Raw genomic sequence first — 12,539 nt, 5'->3', positions numbered from 1 at the left:
ACAACACGCTCCTGGTGCGGGTGACATACATGCCTGTGAAGTCTTAACATGTGGCTTAACATGTGCTTGCTTCCTGGCAGGTATCAGCATTTAAGCAACCTTTTTCATGTTAACCCCTACTAAGATGAACTAGGTTTTCATATTTTTATTTTAGTGTATATTTTACATTAGAAAAAAGAATGTTAATAAAAAAGCTCCACATGCTCCTAACAATCAATGTTCTGGTAAGTCCCCACCAGTATCAATACTAATATACAAATAAATTAATTTTGCTAGTTATTTTTTCTCCTGGCTTGGTGCAGGCTCTGCACAAGCAGTGCACCTGTATCTGAGTGTCCGTCCACATTGCCAGCATGTGCCAGGGAGTGTGTGTTGTACATCATCCTTCCTCCTCATACTGTAGCGCTGTTTAGTCTCACCTTGATGAATGGGAGCAAATTTTCTCAGCCATGTTACCCGGCAGGCACAGATAATCTTTACCAGGCTGCATGGCACTGTTATCACATGGATAGTTTCACTCTGCACAAGCCCCAAGCCGTGGTTCACAACGGTATGCTACTAGTCCTGCATCACTCACTTTGGCAATACAACACCCTCCCCACAAAAACAAGTAAAGCAAAATCTACATGGAAGACCTAAAATTTATCAAATGCAGAATCTGACCTGACTCGAGGCATATCCCCCGGTATTAACCTGGTCTCTCCCCTGCAATTCCTCTGCCTGCTTTCGTTTGTGTAGCACGACTTCGCACAGCTGCTTTACGAGAAAAGAGATGTCAGATGTAATCATGCTAAATCATGGCCACTGCTGGTCCTGCCGTGTCAGACACAGCAGCAGCCACTCTTAACACCAGCCACTCTCCTCGTGCAATGCCAATGCTACGATGCCCTGGTTAAAACAGCATCAGGAAATCTAGCTGAGAGATTTTGTAACCTCCTTCAGTGCCCAGGAGGATTTTTAGGTCAGAGGAAGGGAGAGGGAGAGGGGGAAAAGCCCATTAAATTTACAAGCAGATTAAGGAAAAACACTCCACTGCCAATTTATTTTTAAAAAGGGTTGTGTGTTATTCTAAGGTTTGTCTGTATAATTGTACAACCGTTGAAAATTACATAAATTGTCATGATCTAATACTATTAACAGCCATTCAGAGAAAAACTCCCTCCCCTTCTGAAACCATCAAGGGCAGGAGGGAAATGTCCCAGGAAATATGCCAATCTGAGCTCTGGCCTCTAGCCTGGCAGAAACAGAAATATAAGAGGACAAACTGGACTAAGATGTGGTGTTTGCATGTGTCTGACTTGCAAGGGGAGGGGTGGCTTTGTCCTTGGCCGTGTTCTCCCAGAGGCAGTGCCTGCGTATCCTGGTGAAGCTGCCATCACTTCACGTGCTGCTCTCACCCCTGCACTGTCTCTCCCTCCTGTCTTATGTGTCATGGAAGTCTTTCAGCAGGGTCCTCCGTCTCTGCTCTGCTATGTGCATCTGATTCTCTAAGTCCTGGCAAAACAATCAGAAGGAAAAAACTGTTAGCGTGAACTCCTCAGAGAAGAGCTCATTTTCCTTCAGGAGAGGCTAGGCTCCAGCCTGGGTAGCACCAACCTTCACACCTCACTCACACTCTGGATGACGGGATCGCAGATCCTTTTCCTTTTGATGTGGGCTCCCCTCCGCAGTTACCTGGCTTCTGCTCTGTCTAAAAACCTACACACTTTAAGGAACCTGCTCCTCATCAGACAGCCACATGCAACTTCCTCCAGAGCGTTGTTGGTCCCGTTTCATTTTGCAGCATTCACTGCAGCCCTCCCTCCTCTCCTGTAAGGCAGTGAGCACTCTGCTTCTGAAACAGATGCTGACTAATGGTGACTTTCTGGATGTAGTTTCTCAGAACCCTCACTTGGCTGCCTTAGCTCCTGCAGAAGTGTTAAGCCCAACAAACAAAACCTGGCTAGCAGGCTCAAGCAAGCAGAGCACTCACCCCCCTGTCATAGCTGTCTGCTCGCTCCACCTTCCATGAGAGATTTTCAATTTCGGCTTCCAGCTGGGCCTGCTGGTATTCAAACTGCAAAGAGCAAAATCAGAGAGAGCAACAAGGAGCAGTTTCATACCACACACCACGCTTGAGGAGTAGACAAATGTGTTCTGCTGATGGCTGTGCTGCCAGAGCAGGTTTGTGCCTCCTTGTTATCCCCCTTCAGCTAGACAGCATCAGCCCTTCCCGGAGTTTCCGGTGTAAGCACTGCCCAACCTGCACCACTCAAAATTAACCCAGTCAGCCTAAAACCACTGCAAGTGACAAGCATCTCCTAACTCAGCTCATTTTGCCATAAATGGGTCAGCAAACGCTCTCATGAGCAGCACTGCAGGCAGAGCAGAGGGATTATTAACCACTGCTGGGAACAGTAACTTGTTCCACTGGCACAGTCAGATCTAGAAGAGAACATCTGTCCACAGCCTCAGAGAATACATATGAAGCTACGGGGACAGATTGGATAACAGGTTTTACTGGACAACTGAGTCAAAGAAACAACCTCTTCAGCAAATTCAGGGCTATTTTTGGACATGTCCCGCCGGTGGGATGCACGAAGCCGGCAAGGAACTTACACCAGGAATAAAAAGCAAAGCTACACCCTGATTCAAGGCTGGAAAAGCTGTCCTCCAGTAGCTCTTCACGTAAAACCCAACGCTGTGGTAAGTCCCTCCAAGGAACAAATGCACACTTCCAGCCTCTGGGTAAATAGCTTTATAGCTTTTACTGAAAATGCAGTGAAGTGCCCTGGGAAAATAATGTAATGTTTCAGAGGTCTGAGCTGCTCGTCAACTCAAAGTGGAGAGGAAAAGTGCAAATCTACCTATTATTTGTCCTGTCCTCACCTACTATTTCAACACTGCCAAGCTCTGGAATTCAGCCCAGCATGCTGCCAGCTACACCCCAAGAAGTTGTCAGCAAAAAGAGAACACAACATCTTACCAGTTTCTTTCTGGGACCAGACTCCATGTAGTAGGCATACGGATATGTGTACTGCAGGGTGTAACGACACTATGGGGAAGCAGGAGGAAAAGAAGGACAAGAGTCTCAGAATTGGAAGTCAGCACAGTCACATTTGTGTGACCAGTACAAGCTGCCTTCTGACAAAGGACAACCAGACACTTCATGCTGGAATTTCCTACACCTTCCTTGGAAGAATTTGTGCAGTTAACTTCACAGAGGTCACTTCCAGATGATTTTTGGCTAGTTCGTTTCCTAGACTAGAGGTACTGTCCCAGATAACCACAACCCCTAAACCCCCTTTCTCACTTGATGTTGTGAATTTAACATTCTGGGTGTACTCTCTTCTGTGTCAAACACGACACAACTACCCACCTTTGCAAGTAGTTTTGCAGCATTTTGTAGGTATTGCCAGTCTATCCATGTTCCCAAGTTGTTCATAACTCTCTCTTGGATTTTCTCCTGGATTCGTTGGTATGTCTGTGCCTCCAACTGTAGGCTTTTATTGTGATTCTCCCACTGCAAGAGGGGGAGATGGGGAGACAGGGAGAAAAAACCTGGCATGAGACCAGAATACTGCTGCTGTAAAAGCACAAGCTCGAGCAAGCAGAAATTGAAGTGGGGCAGGAGTTACAGCAAGGCAAGACATGCTGTGGGCAAGAACAGCAAGGCAGCACCTCCAGTAGCAAGTGGTGGAGGCTGTATGCACCACCAGGCTGACAGCGGTGAAAAGCAGGGAGCAAACCCAGCTCCTCAGAGTGGGAATGCCCTCTGGTCACACAATGACCTTGTGTCTAACAAGATGGAGAGTAATGGTGATTCGCCTACTTAAAGGATTTCTATAGAAAGGTCAAAAGTTTAAATTAACATTTCACATGGGCTCAGTGAACTCCGACATGCAAGTGCACATTGTAAACACAGCCATTTCCCAAAGCCTGTTGGTCTGGAGAGCCAGGGATGAACACATTTATTTTACCAGAGGACTTAGCTCTTGGTGGGAAGAATAATCTCATTTTAATGGGGAAACTGAAATGCAGCAATTTAACCTCTACCACGTTCTCTTCTAGAGATGCTGCTCTAGAACGGTGCTGTACGGCCAGGTGCATCGAGCCTGCTGTGTGGACAGAGATGCTCTGACTGCAACTTTAAAAAAATGTGATTACATCAAGTTTTAGGAAAACTTCGCTACGGCCAATGGAGGTTTGAACATGGCAGAGTTTCTTTAGTCTTTGGCTCTATAAAGACATACTGCAAGGAACTGAAGTTCCCTGATCCTGGGAGGAAATGATGGAAGCAGTATCTATCTACTGCAGCAGCACTCAGCCTGCAAGGAAACGGTACCATGGAACACAGGTAGTACGGATTTTCTCCAGCAGAAGGAAATATAGGAGTAAGTATGACTTGCTTTGGGTTTGACATTACTGGATTGGATGGGACTCACAGGGCAGGATTTTGAGTGAAAAACAACAGGGCCTGAAAATCTGCACAGATTCTCTTAGGGCATTTTCTTGCACGGAGATTGCTGGCATTGACCTTTGCACCAGGCAGGGAGCATTAAAAGGCTACAGCAGCTCTGGCCAAGGAGATGTCTCCTACCCTCTCAAAATAGAACAAGTACTTCTTAAGGGCCTCCCTGGCCTGTGCTTGCTGACTCTGGTTTACAATATCAGGATTCTCTTTGTACCGACTGCATTCGTAGTACTCGCTGCCGTGAGTCTTCCAGTCTCCCAGACACATCCAGCAGAAGTCTGCAGAAAACAGCGAAAAACCCACTGTGATGCACAGAAAGAAACCCTGACAAAGAAAAGCTTCAGGAGACACAGCCCACCTGTTTTCAGATATTTCTGCCAAGCCAAGAAACAGACACTTTCTGCGTTGCATAACTGAACACAATAGTGAGCTGAAAATACCAGCCTGTCTGGAAGATTTTCATCGCGCAGCCTCCCATGCAACCACAGAAAGTAAACCCTGAAGTGCTGTACCCTGTACACCGAGACCAATGGGCAGCTCTGCACTTGTGCTCTGCGCAGGCTGTCACTCTACATTACAGAAGAGGCAGGCTGCAGTCTCATTTGTGAGCCGCATCCTCCCCACCACTGCCATTCGGCTCCATGCGCACCTCTGGCTGAATAAAGCACAAACGATCAAATAAAAAAAGCGAACTAACTCATGCAAAAGAAAGTCTGCTCTCAGTTCTCTCGAGAAGGGAACTCCCCAGGTAACTTCAAATATCAGTGATCTACGACACTTCAACTTAGAAGCTACTGAACTGGAAAGAAAGTAGAGGAAAGAGCAACAGCAAAACCCGTGTGACAGTTTCCTGATTTCAGAGAGAGGCCATGCGTGTTCTACTGGGAAGGAAAAAAGATGGAGATTAAGTTGCTCCAATAGGCGTCACTTCTGCGTTACTCGTAGGAAGACTGGAGTTCGTACTTCCAGAGTCCATCAGTCTTCTTGATTGCTAGTCACCATGTACCTTGGCACTTGCCTGCTCACCCTTGTCACAGAGCTCCATCAAAGCACATCCAGTGCTGCTGAGGACCCCAAAGCAACGTAAACGAGAGAGGACAGTAATCTTTAATCATCTTCCAAACAAGGTTCAGATACTATAACATTGCCTAGTGGCACACTTAACTTAGAGGGCCGAATACAAACTACCTCACTCCAAGGCAAGAGCAATTCATTCTGCCATGAAAAGGTAAGTGCGAGAACAGGTTGTCATTTTGTAGGATCACACAACGGGCCAAAGCCACTCAGGCTGCTAACTGCGCAGGGCTGCACTGAGAAGTCCAACAGATAATGTTATGCAGAACAATTCACAGCTCCTGCAGTTTCATCTAGGTTGAAGCTTATTATTTCCATTACTAAGCAGAAGAACTTAAGCTGACCTGAGTAAATGGCTCAGTTCTGTCAGTGTTTTCAGCTCATGACAAATACAATTACATGGACAGCATTTAATACTCTTCTCAAGAGATGGATTCCACTGTTAATATTACGGCACAGATGGAGACTTCTCTATATAATGGACATGTCAGGGAGAGGGAGCCAACCAGCGCTGAATCAGAACGCAGCTGAGATCACAGCCAGTGAAAAAGAAAAATAATTAAGGCTGTCACACACCAGTCTGTAATTAATACCCTGATCACCTTTTACTAAGGGGAAAAATATTTCAGTCACTGTTCACAATTTGTCTTCATATCACCAAAAAAAAAAAAAAAAAAAAGAGAGAAGAGAACATCACCACTAACAAACACTGCAGAAAAAAACGCTTCCAAATCCTACTTACCGTGCTTGCATTTGGAGCATTGCTGAAAAAGAAGACACAGGAGGCACTGGTTAGTGGAAAGTGAGGGAAAAAATTTCTGCTTAGAACAAGGAAAGTCTGACATGTTCAGGGAATTGCTCACCATGTGATTGCAGCCTCCATTCTTTTCAATACAGATATTGCACTTGGGACACTGGGGAAACAGAAGCATTTGTTAGATCCCACGCTGCCTTCTGGAGAATGACAACACGCGCGTGATTATTCCCCTCTTGCTCTTTTTATTTTAATATGTGCCTATATGAGAATATCGGCATATCCACATCCTGCCTGCCTCCAACTCCCAACAGGTCCGTTTCAGAAGGAGGCAGAAAGGCAAAGCCAGGGAAGTTACACTGCAGCACTGACCTCCTTGCTCAGGAAAACAAATTTGCTGTTGTTACTCTTAGTAGAAGTACTCCTAGGAGTACTAGGAGGACCTAGTAGGTCTCACTAAGGTACCATTTAGCAGTTGCTCAGGCATGGGAACATAATTAGTTCACATACGACAGTAGCTGCCACAGCTATTCAGACTACAAGATAACCAGTGCTATATCCTGCTCTCAGCAGCCACTACCTGATGACAACCCAGCTAGCTGCAGAGAATCTGACTGACCACAGTGATTGCTGCACATGCCTTCACTCCACTGATGTCCTGGAGTGTCAAGTTCAGTGACCCTTTTTGGGTTGCACAGGTACGAAGGAGGAGATTTGCCATTTCTTAAAATTTTAATGGTGGGCAAAATGTATGTCTGGACAATGCTCAATATAACAGAACCTTATTTCTACAAAAGAGTGTAGCAGTAACAGTGCCATCACATATTAACACCTTCTCCAGAGAAAGCAGAGTGTTCAAGATCTCTAGTCTACGTACCCACTTTCCTAACACAACTGAGGCCTGTGGCTGATGAGCACTGTCACAATTGTCACTGGGTATGGTAGAACATATGCCAGATAAGAACTGTTTTGAAGTTAGGCCCTAAAATCCCCAAAAGACATTAAAAGTTCCTATCTGCAGAAGCTAATCTAGAGGGTACAGGAAGTGTATCTGTAACTTTTCAAGACACCTCTTAAAGTCTATAGGCAGACAGAGTGCACTGTAAGTAATACTATTTCTCTTTCTTGGATCTAAATCTAGTAGAAGTACTACAATGCCTAATTTACAGACTTCATCTACTCCATTTTACTGTCCTTGCCAAATCAAGACTCTATCTCCCTCTCCTTCCTGTTCACAGTACTGCACAGTTCAGGTTCAAACACCACTGGTGTTATTTGGTATTGGTTATTTGGTATTTATTGATTTTGCTCTTACTACACTCTGTCCTTCCACTTTAAGTACATCTCCACTGATCATTTCAAAGTAGCCACAATTCTTTCGCCCAGGGGAGGGCAGCACACCTGGCTGCCAAAGACATTCACATCAGGTCTGGAATAAGGACCACCAGGTCCTTCTCCACCAGGAGAACAGCTGGACTTCCTGCACAAAGCGTTCCCAAAGCATTCAGTTGTGTTTTATCACAGTCTGTTGGGAGCTGTGAGCATTTTCAGTCTGTGAAAAAGCAGTACACAATGCTATGTATGTACAGAACCGTATCTTGCTTCCCAGGCAGGACTAGAGGACAAGGAAAAACATGCAAGTGCATGTCCTTACATCTTTAGTGTGAGCACTGATGTAGTTGGCTGTTTCGGAGTCGTCTGCACACTTGGTGAGCCATTTCCGAATGGTAGCACAGTCTGTGGGTGCATGGTACATCTGCCGACATTTAAAGCTTAATAGGAGAGAAAAACAAAGACGTTGATTTCCCAGGAAGTGACTCAAGAACTGAGGTTTTCCTGATCACCAAAATCTGGGAGGCCAAGCGAGGGTAAGGGATGCAAATGCACTTGTGTATTACTAGAGTGCAGAGACCAAGGCTGAACTCCAATAAACTCCCACCCTCTTGTGCAGAAGCCGGAATCAGAATGACAGCGAGCTGAGGCCGTCTCTGACATATCTCGTGTCTAAGGGCTGACAGGACTTAACACGACTGCAGCAGCCTGGGATGTACCAGTGGCTTTATAAGTAGCCTGACTGCAGCAGCAGGTATCCGGCACGTGCATTAGCATGACCTGACCAGCCCCAGGTGAGTAAGGGCCATTTGCATGGAGATACCGGTAAGCTGGTCTCTAAACCACTCGTACTGTGCTCCACAGTCCTTACCAACGGCAGTGAGTCTGGAGACCAAGGAGCAGAAGACACTTCAGCAGCCCTGCAAGCTACCTTTTAGGTCAGAAAAGGAACATTAGTGTTCCTCTTCAGCAGAAACGTGTTCTCGCCTCAAAACACACCAGATGCTCTGGGAGTCAAACACTTGTAATAAACTTTAACACTCAATACCAACACGTAATGGTGAGGCCTCTTCATCCATTACCAGAATCTCTACCAGTCACTATGTCTGCACCAAAATTTGTAACCTAGCCAAACTGCTCAAGCCCTGCATACCCTTGTCAGAACACCCAACTCCCAAGGGGGTGGCTGACCACCTGTAGAAGTCAGGCCCCAAGTGTCCAATTACTTAAGCTAACTCAAGTTACAAACAACTCTAGCAAAGCATTTGAGATGCTTCTACACACCGAACCTGTTGGCAAGCAAACGGAGTAGCCCTGAGGACAGCAAACACTTTCCCTGTGATCTTTAAACTTCTCTGTTTCTTACCAGAAGACCTCATTGCAGCGATTGCACTGCACTCGCCGGGCTTTTGGCTCTTGTACCTGTATGACCATAGGGCAATCTGCACCAGGACACAGCTGCAGCTGGTAATGGCTCTGTGAACACACCAAGGCAGTAAGATCAGCAGGGGTGCAGAAGTTCATTATCTAGTCAAGTTTAACTACTCTTACCCTCAAAAACATACAAGTCAGTTATTTTGTGTTGAAAAAGAGTGAAGTGTCACCAGGTCTTGTCTAAAAGAGCAGGACTTTAAAACTCAGATTGAACTTTGAAGTTCTCAGCTGCAGCATTCTGGGAATTCTGAAGCACCAGCCAAGGAGTTACTGGGTGACCTTACAGAAGAAATTACTTTGGCAACTTGCTAGAGAGTTTTTTCAGCAAGGCTGTCCTACAGGAGCAGCCACATCATGTTTATGCAGTTACTGCAGTCCTAATCACAGATGCAAGACACTTCAAACAAAATTTCTGCAAGTCATTGGTGAATTGACACAGGTTATTTTAAAACTGAAAAAACCCAATACCTCAACATAGTCCCTGAAGAGGTAGCGCCTGTATTTGTCTTTCAGCTCTTCACTAGGCAGCAATGGAAACACAAAGTCTTCTGGTGTGCGAAGTAGGCAGTCCTGAGCCATACAGGAGACGCCTGAGAAGAGAAAGCAACGTTTTAGACAGTGCAGCTTATCCTAAGGAGCGCTGCACAGAGAGCATTCACCACGGTTTCCTAGGTGCCATCTGTTGTTGTGGCAAGAGGGACACAACTGTGAAACAAATCCACCAGGCTGCTGAAAAGCTGAAGCCCAACTGTCTTTACCGGAAGTGACAGGGCACCTGTACACCCAGGACCAGTGAGTCCTTCAACCAGTATCCACAAGGTCAGATACTTAAAGGAGAAGATTCTGTATTACTGCCATGTCAGCATGAAAGATAGGCTAGGAAAATCCCAAAGCAACTCTGGGCGCTACTGGCTTCTACCTGACACGAAAGAGACAGATGTTGGCATCCACAAGCACTCCAGGGCAGTGCAACAATACACCATGGGACACGCAAACTCTAAGTGCAGCAGATGTGCAGCTTCTAACTTGTTACAATCCTTGACAACTAGTTCAAGTTAAGTTTGTCACAACTACCATTTCATGTTCCATTTTCTCATTACTGAGATGTTTTAGTCACCAATTTGGCCAGTCGCCATCAGAATGGCCACCCTGGCAAACACAGACCCGGTACCATATCCACCTTGAACTCACCGACTCCAACACCATCCTTGACGAGCACTGTACAATGCTGCTCCCAACAGCTGCGGCAGAACTGGTGCTGACAAGCCAGAGAGAGCAAGTTCTCCTTCCGGACAAACTGCATGCACACCGCGCAGTGATGGGAGGAATGTACCATGGCCTGGAGAGACAAATCAGCATCACAGTGAAAGCATCGCAGCTCTCCCAGAGTATTCTCAGCTCATCCACAGGCACCCGCACCCCTTCACTGTGAGAAGGGTCTGGGGTGAGCTCTGGGACAGAACAGTTTCGCAAGCAGCTGGTGCACTGGGGTGCTGCACTGCCCCAACAGTCAGTCCCTCTCAAGAACCTTTTTAATCTCAGAGCACAACAGATTGACAGTCACCGAAGAGCTCCTGCCTCCAGTGCTACCCAGAAATCACCTCTACTGTTCTGGTTCTTACTCTCACCTTGTTTGAAAAATGAGGAAATACATCATCATCTTAGTTATTCCCTGAATTTACTGGTATACTTGGTAAGCTGGGCCAGACTCTGTCACTGTTCCACAGGCCCTGAAGAGCAGCTATAGCTGGAAGCAGGCTTAGCAGTGCCCTTTTACTGGGCAATGACTTCGGGTAAGAGGCAACTGAAGGTGCAGCCTGTAGAGTGTTTATACAGAGAAGAAAAGGAGTTCACGCAAACCATCAGAGTCTCGTATCTCTTATCTTCTGTCACTGCTACTTTTGGCAAAGCAGGCATCATCCCTTCAGCTGAAAAGGATTAGAGGGTTTGTTTCAAGTCAGGCATAGTTCTGCTATTGCTTCACAAAACCACTGGGAAGCAGTCTGGATCTCCCCTTGGGCAGCGCAGTGCTAATCCCTGGACAACACATCCAGCCTTCACACACCTCGGCTCACCCTTGGGACCTGAAGAACTAGGTCTAGAGCAGCAGCATCAAATACAAGGCTCTACAAAGCCATTAGCAGGAGTTTATGTTCCTGTTTCTCCTTTCACAGAGAAATCATATCATCACTTTTCATCTTCTTAGACCTTTGCTACTCTTTGAGAAGCTTGTGCGAGACAGCCATCAATTTCCACTACCAGCCTGCATGCCAGAGCAGCAGCACGATATGCACCCACACGACCATAGCGTTTGTTCTATAGCGTGACCACGGAAAAAAGGAAACACTGCGACCTCGCTCTAAGTGGCCTCACTTACGGACCAGAACAAGATTGGCTGCAACCGTGTTGATCGCCTAGGTCAACCGCTCAAGTCGCAGAGCGCAGGCACTACCTCACCCCTCTGCCAGCTGTCCCTCGGAGCTCACCAGTGTAACTTCTCCACACAGGGTCAGTTGCTCTACAGACACTATGCACGTGCATCCGCCCCCAAAATACTGTCATTCCGCATCAGGAGTGGAAGCACACAGCAACTTGCTCTTTCACATACAAAAAGACTGTAACGAATGGCCTATCAAACCAAGTTTGTAATGACTTAAACTTTGAACTGTAATATCTTTCTTCCCAAAATGAAATCAGTGTTGTAGTGGAGAGTATTTAAGTGACAGCTGATACAAGATTCAGAAAAACCTCAAAATACATGGCCAGATTGGCAGGTATGTCAAATACTGAAGAGCTTTTTCTGGAGTTTAGGCAGATAATGACAAGATAACGACCCTTGATGACAAGGCAACATGTTTAGTGTATGAGGGAAAGGCTGTGGACATCATCTACCTAGACTTCAGTAAAGTTTTTGACACTGTTTCCCACAGCATCCTCCTAGAGAAACTGGTTGCTCATGGCTTGGATGAGTGTACGCTTCACTAGCTAAAAAATTGGCTGAATGCGTGGGCCCAGAGGAGTGGTGACTGGAGATAAATCCAGTTGGTGACCAGTCTCCAGTGGTGATCCCCAGGGCTCAGTACTGGGGCCAGTTCTGTTTAATATCTTTATCAATGGTCTGGATGAGGGGATCGAGTACGCCCTCAGTCAGTTTGCAGAGGACACCCAGCTGGGTGGGAGTGTGGATATGCTGGGGAGGAGGCTCCACAGAGGAGCAATGGGACACACTGGACACACTGGAGCAATGGGCCAAGGCCAACTGTACAAGGTTCAACAAGGCCAAGTGCTGGCTCCTGCACTTGGGTCACATCAACCCCCTGCGGTGCTACAGGTTTGGGGAGGAGTGGCTGGAAACTGCCCAGGGAGAAGGATCTGGGGGTGCTAGTCAACAGTGGCTAAAGATGAGCCAGCAGTGTGCCCAGGTGGCCAAGAAAGCCAATGGCATCCTGGCTTGTATCAGCACTAGCGGGGGCAGCAGGCATAAAGGAGGGA

The 12,539-nt window shown here is 46.6% G+C and overlaps 1 protein-coding gene across 1 annotated transcript in view; it reads right to left on the bottom strand.

Annotated features, from left to right (window-relative positions):
- Positions 1-264: 264 nt before the first annotated feature.
- The window catches only part of ARIH2 (ariadne RBR E3 ubiquitin protein ligase 2), a 28,258-nt gene continuing 15,983 nt past the window's right edge, over positions 265-12,539 (bottom strand). The window contains exons 4-14 of the mRNA XM_010134293.1: positions 10,239-10,386; positions 9,516-9,637; positions 8,980-9,089; positions 7,936-8,053; positions 6,391-6,441; positions 6,270-6,291; positions 4,580-4,731; positions 3,359-3,502; positions 2,966-3,034; positions 1,973-2,056; positions 265-1,494 (exon numbers count right to left, since the gene is read on the bottom strand). Coding sequence (XP_010132595.1) covers positions 1,423-1,494; positions 1,973-2,056; positions 2,966-3,034; positions 3,359-3,502; positions 4,580-4,731; positions 6,270-6,291; positions 6,391-6,441; positions 7,936-8,053; positions 8,980-9,089; positions 9,516-9,637; positions 10,239-10,386 — 1,092 coding nt within the window. The 3' untranslated portion in view covers positions 265-1,422. The remainder of the gene's footprint in view (positions 1,495-1,972; positions 2,057-2,965; positions 3,035-3,358; positions 3,503-4,579; positions 4,732-6,269; positions 6,292-6,390; positions 6,442-7,935; positions 8,054-8,979; positions 9,090-9,515; positions 9,638-10,238; positions 10,387-12,539) is intronic.

This window comes from Buceros rhinoceros, unplaced genomic scaffold (genome assembly GCF_000710305.1).
Source record: "Buceros rhinoceros silvestris isolate BGI_N320 unplaced genomic scaffold, ASM71030v1 scaffold23444, whole genome shotgun sequence".
NCBI lineage: Eukaryota > Metazoa > Chordata > Aves > Bucerotiformes > Bucerotidae > Buceros > Buceros rhinoceros.
The sequence above is the reverse complement of the archived record's forward strand: the minus strand, read 5'-3'. Positions and strand labels throughout refer to the sequence as shown.